The 12,279-nt window shown below is 42.0% G+C and overlaps 2 protein-coding genes across 2 annotated transcripts in view; both read left to right on the top strand.

Annotated features, from left to right (window-relative positions):
• Nucleotides 1-6,652, top strand: part of ddr2a (discoidin domain receptor tyrosine kinase 2a) — a 29,816-nt gene extending 23,164 nt beyond the window's left edge. The window contains exons 5-17 of the mRNA XM_019279161.2: nucleotides 209-356; nucleotides 1,025-1,127; nucleotides 1,617-1,800; nucleotides 1,881-2,121; nucleotides 2,241-2,303; nucleotides 3,002-3,138; nucleotides 3,237-3,447; nucleotides 3,537-3,769; nucleotides 3,861-3,988; nucleotides 4,077-4,274; nucleotides 4,362-4,596; nucleotides 4,720-4,869; nucleotides 4,954-6,652. Coding sequence (XP_019134706.2) covers nucleotides 209-356; nucleotides 1,025-1,127; nucleotides 1,617-1,800; nucleotides 1,881-2,121; nucleotides 2,241-2,303; nucleotides 3,002-3,138; nucleotides 3,237-3,447; nucleotides 3,537-3,769; nucleotides 3,861-3,988; nucleotides 4,077-4,274; nucleotides 4,362-4,596; nucleotides 4,720-4,869; nucleotides 4,954-5,076 — 2,154 coding nt within the window. The 3' untranslated portion in view covers nucleotides 5,077-6,652. The remainder of the gene's footprint in view (nucleotides 1-208; nucleotides 357-1,024; nucleotides 1,128-1,616; nucleotides 1,801-1,880; nucleotides 2,122-2,240; nucleotides 2,304-3,001; nucleotides 3,139-3,236; nucleotides 3,448-3,536; nucleotides 3,770-3,860; nucleotides 3,989-4,076; nucleotides 4,275-4,361; nucleotides 4,597-4,719; nucleotides 4,870-4,953) is intronic.
• Nucleotides 6,653-6,912: 260 nt separating this feature from the next.
• Nucleotides 6,913-10,789, top strand: hsd17b7 (hydroxysteroid (17-beta) dehydrogenase 7). Its single transcript, XM_027290596.1, has 9 exons — nucleotides 6,913-7,104; nucleotides 8,296-8,502; nucleotides 8,609-8,701; nucleotides 8,842-8,956; nucleotides 9,572-9,766; nucleotides 9,864-9,977; nucleotides 10,105-10,161; nucleotides 10,255-10,353; nucleotides 10,441-10,789. Exons 1-9 carry the CDS (start codon nucleotides 7,070-7,072, stop codon nucleotides 10,543-10,545), a joined length of 1,020 nt encoding a protein of 339 aa, XP_027146397.1. The 5' UTR covers nucleotides 6,913-7,069; the 3' UTR covers nucleotides 10,546-10,789.
• The last annotated feature ends 1,490 nt before the right edge of the window (nucleotides 10,790-12,279 follow it).

Raw genomic sequence — 12,279 nt, 5'->3', positions numbered from 1 at the left:
TGACCTTTATAACAAGATGCACTGTGTACTGACACTCATAACCTGCCTTTAGGTTATATTTTTATGGCCTGTCATTGTTTATATCTGGCAGTCATAACAGAGATACCATATCGAACTATTTAGAAATGATTAGGAGGCCATGCAGAATCATTCCTCAATAATTGGCGAGCTTCTCTGTGAGGTCAAGGTGTGTTTGTTTTACCGACAGGTGATCGAGGGGAACAGGAACGCCTATGACATCGTGCTCAAGGACCTCGAGCCGCCTATCATCGCTCGCTTCGTGCGCTTCATGCCCGTCACAGACCACTCCATGAACGTCTGCATGAGAGTGGAGCTCTACGGATGTGAATGGCTGGGTGAGGAAAAAGCGGGGAAGCTGGGAACAAAGATCACACCTGAGCTGAGGCATTATCCTTATCTTTGAGCCCATAAAGACAAGACATAAAACCACACTACAATAATCATAACCACTATAAACATTTCCAATAGTATGACTAAATGTAAGCCACTTTTCTTTGACAATAAACATCAAGCAGGTGCAACGACACAAGACATAGCAGCCAGCTAATATTACTTATAAGTCCAACATCAAGAAGCCCAGCTCAGCATCTGTCTTTCAGTCTTTTATTTCATGAAACTCTCACCAACAACTAAAAGCCAGTCCCAGATTTACTCTTGTCTGGTGGCTTCTTCCTCGGCCACTCCCTCCGTCATCGTTCTCTCGTCTCATTAGTTATGTAAAGAAGCTGCTGAGCCCGGTTACGTTGCCCTCTCACCCAGCTCGACACCGGCTCTGCTCCCTGTCTACACTGCTCCGCACCCCAGGCCTGAAAACCTCCTCTTCATGGTGGCCCAAAACACCAACAACACTAACAACTCCCCCAGTGCTCTGAATTCACAGCCCGGCTAACAGACTGGGCTAACATTAGTTAACAGCAGCTGTAGAAAAATCAGTGAAATAGTTGGTTGTGTTATGGCAAGTTTATTTAATAAAAAAAGCTAAATCACTGTCTATGCTTTACAGATGGTCTTGTTTCATACAACGCTCCAGCAGGAGAACAGATGAACCTGCCTGCTTTTCCTGTTTATGTCAACGACTCTGTCTATGATGGAGCTGTCATCCACAGGTGTGTGTTTGCGTTTCATTATTCCCTCCTTCCTTCCTTTTTCACATAATTACTCTCATCCCACGTCAGTGCTCCCCCTCACCCCTCACCTTGTTGTTGCCCTGTCACCATGGTGAAAGCAGAGTGATAGACAGTGGTGAGTGGGTCATGGTGGTTTACTGTTGGGTAATACCTCATGGGAATGACTGAGTCAACCACGCTTATGAAGTTTAAACCGGAATGAACCAATCAGTCTTTTGTTGACGGTAATGTTTGGATTATGGTGTGGTGAATAATATCCTCCATGACACAGGCACGGCTTCTTTCTCTCTGTCAAGGCAACAGAGGGAAAAGAAAATGGCCTTTATTACATTATCACAGCCACAAGCTGAAGCGAGGAGTTGCTTTTATAATGCTGCCACCTAGTGTTAAATAGTTGTACCATAAAAGAAGCGCTAACTGGGAAGATGGAGGATGTTGCAATGATGTTTTTGTTTCTTTGTTTCCCAGCATGACAGAGGGTTTGGGCCAGCTGACTGATGGAGTGTGTGGTCTGGATGATTTTACACTCAGTCACGTCTACAATGTGTTGCCCGGGTATGACTATGTGGGTTGGAACAATGAGAGCTTCCCAAGTGGATATGTTGAAATCATGTTTGAGTTTGACCGCACACGAAACTTTACCACCATGAAAGTAAGTCTCCTGATAGTACAAACTAAAAATTTTAAAGGTTTTATGTCTTTCATCTGTACTAAAAGTTGATCTGCATCCAGGTCCACTGCAACAACATGTTCTCACGGCACATCAAGGCCTTCCGCCAAGTGGTGTGTTACTTCCGCTCTGAATCAGACTGGGAGCCCTCGCCGCTCACCTTCAGCCCTGTGGTGGATGAGAAGAACCCCAGCGCCCGCTTTGTCACAGTCAACCTGGCCAATCACATGGCCAGTGCCATCAAGTGCCAGTTCTACTTTGCTGACGCCTGGATGTTGTTCAGCGAGATCACCTTCCAGTCAGGTATGGACCCTGAACAACTAAGCTTTATTTACTTCTGCAAATATTTAGATTGTTAAACTATTAAAGTCAGTTTTGATGAATTCATTTCTGATCTGCTCTGTGACACCTGGTCTTTTCAGATACAGCCATGTACAACACGACACTGGCTCCACCCAAGACAGGAGTACTACCACCCCAACCAGGTCAGTGGTCACACCACACACACACACCCCTGTGTTGCAAAACAAACAAAATGTAACTGTGTACATTACACAGCCAATTTCTAAACCAATAAAAGGATCCTAAATCGATTCTGAAGCAGACAGATAACCAGTCCAGAGTCTTTAAAATTGGTGTAATATATGCTTTAGTACCAATAATTAAAACAGTTTTGTCCCAGTTGAGCTGTAGAGAATTCTCCATCCATAACTTGATGTCTAAGATGTGTTAGTTATCAGGAGCTGTGTGTCATTGGTATAAATATGAACATTTATGCAGTGATGTTTGGCTTTCCATTTGAGTGTATAAAATCTGTGTGAGAACAAAATATAAAGAAAGTGAAAGAGGGAAAAAAATGAGAGATGATATTTCCCAGTCATCTAATAGTTCCATGCAAATGGTCCTAATGGAGCTTTCTCACAGCAGACAACTTCAACTTGTCATAGCAAGAAAAGCACAAGTGGAACTAATAACATTAATGAATTGGCTCTCTTCCATTTAGGAAGTGTGCTTGATTTGGCACACCTAAATGGATGTTATTAGTTCTCCCTGTTTGACAAGACACAGTCCCTGCTGTGACATTATTCTGCATGTGAACATTTTCATATATATATATATAATTCAAGATTTAAATGTGTAGTCTCCATCTTAAATAGGTGTCTCTCCCTGTTCCCTCCCCTAGAAGATGACCCCACCCACAAAGTAGATGACAGCAACACCCGGATCCTGATTGGCTGTTTAGTGGCCATCATCTTCATCCTTGTGGCCATTATCGTCATCATCCTGTGGAGGCAGGTGTGGCAGAAGATGCTGGAGAAGGTGAGGCATTTCATGTGCATTTCCATTGAGATTCTCTTTCGGGAGGTGGTCAGATCTGTTCCTTCACCCCACTTCCACCCCCGCGTCCTTTATTCTAGGCCTCTCGCCGGATGCTGGATGATGAACTAACCGCTAGTTTGTCAATACAGAGTGAGACGTTCGCCTACAACCACAACCAGTCGAGTACAACCAGCGAGCAGGAGTCTAATTCCACTTATGAGCGCATCTTCCCGCTCGGGCCTGACTATCAGGAGCCATCACGCCTCATATGCAAGCTGCCAGAGTTTGCTCAGAGCTCAGAGGAGCCTGGTGGGTGGACAAACACATGTTTGCCTATGCATCCATTTGTAATCATAACATGTTCTGGTTATTCAGATTATTCCTACATTGTGTTCCAGCTTCTACCAGCACTGCAGCTTCTAAATCCACCACATCTACTGTAGCCCAAGATGGCGTCCCTCACTACGCCGAGGCAGACATTGTAAACCTGCAAGGCGTGACTGGAAGCAACACGTATGCCATCCCTGCAGTGACTATGGACCTGTTGTCAGGGAAGGATGTTGTAGTGGAGGAGTTCCCAAGAAAGCTGCTCACGTTCAAAGAGAAGCTGGGAGAGGGCCAGTTTGGAGAGGTGTGTGTTCTCTTCGACAAGCTTCAACTGGTTTTCTCACAGCTTTAAATAAACTTTTCCTCACCTCCTTTCCGCGTTCTGTTCCCCTCAGGTGCACCTGTGTGAAGCAGAGGGAATGCAGGAGTTCATGAACAAAGAGTTTTTATTTGACATCCCCGAGGACCAGCCAGTTTTAGTGGCTGTGAAGATGCTCCGTTCAGATGCCAACAAAAATGCAAGGTATCACCTTGAGATCTGCATCAAATACGTTTTTTTTTAAAGCCTGTTAAGTTCGAATAATTCTGATTTCTTTCTCTGATTTTGGTAGGAATGACTTCCTGAAAGAGATAAAGATCATGTCACGTTTGAAGGACCCTAACATCATTCGCCTGCTAGCTGTGTGCATCTACAGCGACCCTCTCTGTATGATCACAGAGTACATGGAAAACGGAGATCTCAACCAGTTCCTGTCCCGCCACGAGCCAGAGGGACAATTTGCTCTGCTGAGCAATGCACCTACTGTCAGGTGAGTGGTGTTGAACAAACAAGCAAGATACACCTTTTACATGTGTGTGATCCGTTCCCAACACGCTGTCTTTACTCTCCTGTCCAGCTTCAATAATCTGTGCTACATGGCTGCACAGATAGCATCGGGGATGAAGTATCTTTCCTCTCTGAATTTTGTCCATCGAGACTTGGCCACGCGGAACTGCCTGGTGGGCAAAAACTACACGATAAAGATAGCTGACTTCGGCATGAGCAGAAACCTGTACAGCGGTGACTACTACCGCATCCAGGGCAGAGCGGTACTGCCGATACGCTGGATGTCATGGGAGAGCATCCTGCTGGTGAGGACCACTGCACAATGAATATTTCATGTTTTCTCGACATATTTGTTGAGCTTATCCTTTGTTTGTCCGGGAATTTAACCAACAAGGTTGTGCAAACTGTGCTCTTCTTGTTTTGTGCAGGGGAAGTTCACCACAGCGAGTGATGTGTGGGCCTTTGGGGTGACCCTGTGGGAGATACTAAACTTCTGCAAGGAGCAACCCTACTCTCAGCTCACTGATGAGCAGGTGATAGAAAACACAGGGGAGTTTTTCAGGGACCAGAAAAGACAGGTGAGTGTGTTGTTGCAAACATTTTGTCTATATATGAAAACCTGTGAATCCCTGGCTTCATTTGTCGCCTCCCTTGTCGTGCAGATCTACCTGCCTCAGCCTGTGCTGTGTCCAGACTCGCTCTACAAGATCATGCTGAGCTGCTGGAGGAGGAACACAAAGGAACGGCCCTCCTTCCAGGAAATACACAGAGCCCTCCTGGAATAACAGCAGGGCCGATGCTTAAGACAGTGATTCCCAGTCTGCTCATCTCTGGAAGAAAAATGGCGCAAAACAAGAGTGCAGACACAATCCAGGTTTAAGCTATCTTGTTTCAGTAGGGAAACAAGGTGAGAGCCGCCTGTGGGCTCCAAACTACGATTTGGGGAAACACTGTTTCATGGACTTACACACTACAAAGATGGACTGCCAGGACTTTTGGTGTGTGTCTGTCAGTTTGAGTTTAACTAGCACAATCAAGATGTTTTATAGACATACAGGTATTCTTTAAAAAAAATCGACTCTATACTATCGACTTTATACTACACCAGCCCCGAAACACACACACACACACACACACACACACACACACACACACAGAAACAGGATCAAGGTTTGGTTGAGGTTGATGAAGCCAAAGTTAAATGTAGCAAGTGACATTCGGCACTTTTAAAAATGTATTTCAATATTTTATTACTATTATTTTTTTATATGAGTTCAAATTTCCCATGTTACAATGTCTAATAACAAACTCGTGTATTTTTTTTTGGAAGACTGCTTGAATGTAGAAAGGTGCAGCAAACCATTACTGCCACGTTTCACTATATTTCAAGTATTTCATCTCAGTTTCATCTCATTTCGATTAACAAAGAAATATCTTTCTCATCTCCCTGCAGTTTCCTGACGGTGATTTGAACATGAAGTGTATATGACTGTGTATTTTCAATAGATAAGTTTAAATCTCAAATAGCAATATTTTGTATTAATATTTATATGTTCATATGTGTTCTGTTTTATGTTTGGTTGATATATTTGTGGATTAATATTCTCTTTAAGTGTTTTTTTTTATTATTTGATTCAGTAACTTTCCTGCTCACATTTTGAATCTTTTTTTATTTTTTTTTATTTTCTCACTGCAACATGTTGCAGCAGGAAGCTCTTTGATAATTGATCAGATGTTGCCAGATGTTTATCAGGAATGCAGGTTGTTTTTTGGTTACGTGCTATGTTGGTTCACCAGTATGTTATTGAGTGTTTTGTGGGTGTCGAACGAGTTATATTCGCTTATACTTTATCTCAGTTGACGAAGAAAGTTGAAATCAGGAATGTAGAAGTAAATAATGTGTTTAATTAGACTGCTTCACATTAACTCATATTCATGAAAACACAGCTAATGACTCGTCTGCAGGTTTTAGTCATCAGCAGTCGTTTCTTTCTTTTTATTGATGTATGCTGGATTCTTTCTTCTTCTTTTTCTCTGTGTATAACTCGCTCATAGCTTGAACTTTATACTGCATACCACTGTTTCAGCCTGTTCAGGTGTATTTACAGGCTCTGTCATCTTATCAGAGGCCTTTGTCCCACTTAAATCGTACAGAAACGGCACTCATGTCAGCCCTGATGCACGATGAACTCATCCTTATCTTTCTATGTTTTGCAAGCGAGGCAAATAACCCTATACGAGTGAGTAAAACACTTGGTTTGGAGACAGATTTGGGTATTTGTGAAACTTTTTTTATGCCATTTAATGTTGTAAATGAACCAGAGGCAGATGTATAGCTGTAAAAAACAAAATGTAACGGCACCCTGACAAATTTCATGATTAGTTTTATTACATATTTGTACTCCAGTGAGAATGTTTTTGTATACGTCATAAACAAAAGTTGTACATTGAAAGATAAAAATACAAATAAAATTTAAACAGGGAACTCTATCTGAGAGAGATCCTGATTTATTTATGTGTACTGAATATTTCATGCTGTGTGGGAGGTCTTTCAAACTGAGCTGACTGATATGAGGGACTTATTGGCTGAGAGCTGCTGTGGTGTCCAATCACAACATGAAGGTGGAGTGAAGATGTTGACTCAGACGGCTGCAAACTTTCCATGGAGCAGACGCGGAACTTGTTGCTTTAAAAAACATTTTACAGTCATTTCTATGTCATAGTCTTCATGTGTTAGTGTCTCTGCATGCAGTTTGTTTCAAGTTTGGACACGAAAAGATGAATAAGGTGGTTTTGGTGACTGGAGCAAACAGGTAATGCCTGATTTATTTTTTTTTGGTATCTTAAATGCAATGGATTCATGACACAAGATCCTTAATGAAAGTTTTTGATGAATTTCTAGCTCATGTTAATGTTTTATTGATTTATTTGGCCTTTAGAAATCTTATCAAGAGAGTCCTGACCCAATTGGCAGCATGATTCTGTCACATACAGCACATGTGTCTGACATAAACAAGATTACTTTGATCAGTGATGTAATTAAAGTAAACTTTGTAGATGCAGAATAATAAACAGAATCACCTTTATTGGCCTAGTATGTGTACATATACAAAAAGTATGACCTTATTGAGTATGTAATTTCAGCAATGACACTGAAATCTGTAACTATGTAATTTCAGAGAAATAAACTTATCAAGGACAACAAAGCTGAACAAAGATATATAAACAATTTACTACAATACAAGTTGATGAAATCATATGATATATATACTATATGATGTATATCTAAATATACTGTATACAAAAAGGAACAATGAACAAAAAGTAGTGAAATGGTGCATGGTAAATAATTTTAATTCAGTTTTATTTATATAGCGTAAAATATTAACAGAAGTTGTTGCATGATATTTTCCATACAAAGCAGGTCTAGACTTGTACTAGAATATTATTTACAGAGACTCAGTAACCATGACCAAGCACTTGGTGAGGGTGGCGAGGAAAAACTTCCTTTTAACAGGCAGAAACCTCAAGCAGAACCCTGATCATTGGTAGGCAGAGAGGGTGATATGAAGGTAAGTAGATAGATCAGAGGGAAGAAAAGAGGAGCTCAGTGCATCATGAAGTCCCCCAACAGTCTAGGCCTATAGCGGCATAACTAAGTGGTGGTTTAGGACTCACCTGAGCCAGCCCAAACTATAAGCTCTATCAAAAAGGAACATCTTAAATGTGGAGAGGTTGTCTGCCTCCTGAACCCAAAGTGGGAGCTGGTTGCACAGGAGAAGAGCCTGATAGCTGAAAGCTCTGACTCCCAGTCTACTTTTGGAGACCAAATGAAACACAAGGAACCATGAGGAACCTGATGGTTCTATAGGTACTATTTATTTGTAAGAAGAAGGATGATAAAAGACATAATCTGTATGACTAACTGTTCATCCGAGTGATGCAGTGTAAAAAGAAGCTGCTCCTGGGTCTGGTTGCGTTACATTGTATGTGTTTCCCTGCAGTGGCATTGGCCTGGCGCTGTGTGAGCGTCTCCTCTCCCAGGACACCGAGGGTCTCCAGCTGTGCCTGGCATGCAGGAACATGCGCCGGGCTCAGGCGGCTCGCTCTGCCCTACTCGCCTCTCACCCCACAGCCCAGGTGGCCCTGCTGCAGATGGACACCAGCAGCATCTCTTCAGTCATTGCTGCGGCACAGGAGGTCAAACTCAGGTGGGAGGACGGGCTCGCAGCAGCATCAAATATTAATCGATGTATCATCATCAATACAAAGTAGGTTTTACACGCGCTTTATGTATGACTGAACTGTCCACTGCAGATACACCCGGCTGGACTACGTCTACCTGAACGCAGGCATCATGCCAAACCCACAGTTTGATGTAAAAGCCTTTTTCAGAGGCCTCTTCTCAAGGTACTTTGCAGATTTACATGCTCACATACAGCATTTTATTAGAAACACCCAACTTGTGAAGCTTCTCTAACCTACTGCGCTGCACCGCTCTATAGCCCATGCTTCCTTTATAGATCTCAGATTTCTATTGTTCGTTGCAGCCATATCATCACCATGTTTTCCACCGGTGAGGGGATCCTAACACAGAAGGACGGCGTCACCACTGACGGCCTGCAAGAAGTCTTCGCAACCAACCTCTTTGGTCACTTTCTACTAGTGAGTGAATTTAGCAACTGAATCATGTAGTCATAGAAAACTGTTGTTGTTTTTTTACTTCTGTTTTCTGCAGCTAGAGCAATTACTGTCAGCTGTTTAACCTTGATGGAATAAATATAGGTGATACTGGATCTGTCACTTGGCAACGATGCGCATTAATAATTAACAGTATGTAGTGCTCTTGCACTAAGGTCACTGCAGACAGTATTCTTCTTACAGTGCGTTGGCAGATGAGGTCTTGGGTGTATTAAGTTGCAATCCCAGAAAAACCTTCTCAAACTTCCTGTTTAGACTTTGAAGGATTATAAATCTGCTGCTGCTGCATTCAGACTCAGTTTAGAGAAGAAGACAGCTGGAGTATAACACTCAATTAAGTCAATAAATTTAATTGAATTTAGCTTTGGCTGATTAGTTTAAGGAGCTGAAGCAGATGTCAGTGTCTTTGCTGCTTAAAATTTGGATCTTAACCAGTTAGTTTAAGATATAATTGTGTAAAAAGTGTCACACAAATCAACCAGGCATCTAAGATTTAACAAAAAAGTTTAATTATCTTCATTTAAATCAACTGTTTGCTGCTTTCTGTCTTGTTTCAAGCCTTGTTCTCCTGTATTACAGATCAGGGAGCTGGAACCAGTTCTGTGCCGTGAAGGCCGGACCTCCCAGCTGATCTGGACCTCCTCGAGTAACGCACACCGCTCAGCTTTTAACATGGAAGACGTACAGCACCAGAAAGGCACACAACCTTACAGCTCCTCTAAATATGCCTCCGACTTGCTGAGCCTGGCACTCAACACACATTACAACAAACAGGTAGGCTGCCACACACCTCACATGTTCATGCATGTGTTTTTTTTAAAACTTCTCATGATGTCCATTACTGTGATCCTGCTTTTATTATGCTTTCTAGGGTTTGTACTCGTCTGTCATTTGTCCTGGTTTTGTGATGACCAATCTGACCTACGGTATCCTGCCATCCTTCCCAGATTTCCTCTGGACGCTGCTTATGCCTCTCTTTTGGCTTGTGAGTATTGACACATATACCTGTTTTTCCAGTTAGTCTCATTCATCCTTGAGCTGTGATGTATTGTAAGAAGAATACCTAGAATTCTTTGGTCGTGTCTGAATGCATCTTTCTTTTATGATCGCAGATAAGAATGTTCACCAATACTTTCACCTTAACCCCCTATAATGGAGCTGAAGCCCTGGTAGGAAAAAATGAATACAATATAATTATTAAATTCCACATGTATTCCACAGACAGTTAAGTTCAAATTTGTGAATGCTGCTCTTTGTTGCAGTTCTGGCTATTTAAGCAAAAGCCTGAATCACTGGACCCTCAAGCCAAGTATCACAGCTTAACATCTGGACTAGGCAGAAACTACACCCAACCGCGTAAGGTACGGCACAGAAGTACTGTCCATTCAAACCGAGTCTTGCAAAACAGTTCATGCAGTGAGTTTTGTGTCTTCTGTTCGGCTTTGCAGATGGACATTGATTTGGAAACATCAGGAGCTTTGTATGAGAAATTACTGCAACTAGAAAGCGAAGTGAGGAAGAAACTTAAGGAGAAGCACAGTCGTCCTGCATGATGACCCGGATCACCTTGATGCATATACTCTGGGATGGATATTATGGATATTATTCCTGCAGGTCATCAGGGAGCAGTTCACAACACTAAAAAAACAGTGACACTACAAACATTATAAGTTTGATTTCCTGTTTATTATCTGTATCATGCATGGAATGAAATGTCTGGTAAAAGGCAAAAAGCTGGAGCTTGTATGTTGTGATGGTTTGGTAAAGAGTTTACAATAAAAATAAGCATTGCCTGCTTTCGTGCACAGCTTCTTTTCAGTGCATTCACCTCGATGAGTAGGCTGTTATGATTGGAGGGCGACGCAGGCAGGCAGGCAGGGAGGCAGGCGGCAGATCTACACGGTCCAGGAGGGACTATTTCCAATTTGGTTGTTAATTCCGTGATCCTCGCGGCAAAACGGAGTGCAGTCTGACAGCAGACTATCAGTATCGTCACAGAAGTTGACATAAGTGGTCTGCATGAGCCCCTCTGCGGTGTACGGAGGTGCCGGCAGATGCGTACAGACGCACCTGAAATTCTGCGCTGGAGGATTCGGGGCGCAAACCCAGGAGTGGTCCCCGTGTTCCGCTGCTTGTTTCCCAGGCGCATACTCCTCCTCTGATCCGCTCAGTTTCGGGTTGCAAAAAGCCCAAACCATCCCGCAGAAATAGATGAAAAACGTACCCATGACCATTACCATGAGCGCGTATGCCTCTATCATGGCTTTGGTGACGATAGATGTCATCTTTTTCTTTCTTCTATCGGTGCGCAGGTATCGATACCAAAGTGTCTCCTGGAGGGATTGTCAGTGCGAGTGGCAGCATCCTGTGGGTTGGACCACTCAGTTCAGACGCGTGAATGATGCCACCTCTGTCTTTATTACAGTAAAAGAGGTCATGATGACAAGCTGTGTGAGAAAAGGAAGTTAAACCGTAGGAGGAATAAACCCAATCTGATGCTTCAAACTAAATTAATAGTGCACAACACCCAGACACTCCTGTAATTACACAGATAATTAAAGCCCTTCATTAAACTTACTTTAATATTTCAGGACAGGGATACCTCACAGGAAGAAGGCTGTCAAATTTACATAATTAACTAATTATTACTGTATTATTTAATTGAATTTACAATTGGAATACAATATTTCATTGATTTTACTTTCAGATGTTAATTGTTGGACCAACATTTTAAAATCCTGCCACACTGAACATTTTTAGTCTAACTGAAACTTTATGGACTGGACAGATTTTAGAAAAACAAACTAAGCTGAATGTAATTACTTATAATTAATTAATTAATTAATTAGAACATACAGTAAAAAGCTTAAAAATGTTTTGCAAAGTTAACTTTCTTATCCTGTTTGTGCTTGGTTCTTCATTCTGAATATAAATAAGTCTTTATTCATTTAAGCAGACACTAGTGTCCATCTGTCTTCCAGACAATCACAAAGGTCAGTAAGTCCATCAGCTGGCAGGGTTTGACTCTCCTTATAAGGTCAAACACAGCACCCACAGCTCCGAAAATATCTTTGATGATTAAGACTTTTTGTTGGGCTTCACATTTTAAGATGTTAGACCCAGTTTTAACCACAAAAACTAGTCTTGCTGGGTTGACTGAATTCAGGGATAATGCAATGAAAGTTTGATTCTATGTGGATTAAATGTGTTAATCCTTGACAAAAGTTTTGTGCAGGACAATGAATTGCTGCTACTTCCTACAGGTCTTTACCACAGATAAACGTTGT

The sequence above is a fragment of the Larimichthys crocea genome, chromosome XVII, assembly GCF_000972845.2.
Source record: "Larimichthys crocea isolate SSNF chromosome XVII, L_crocea_2.0, whole genome shotgun sequence".
In the NCBI taxonomy this organism is placed as follows: Eukaryota; Metazoa; Chordata; class Actinopteri; family Sciaenidae; genus Larimichthys; species Larimichthys crocea.
The sequence above is the reverse complement of the archived record's forward strand: the minus strand, read 5'-3'. Positions and strand labels throughout refer to the sequence as shown.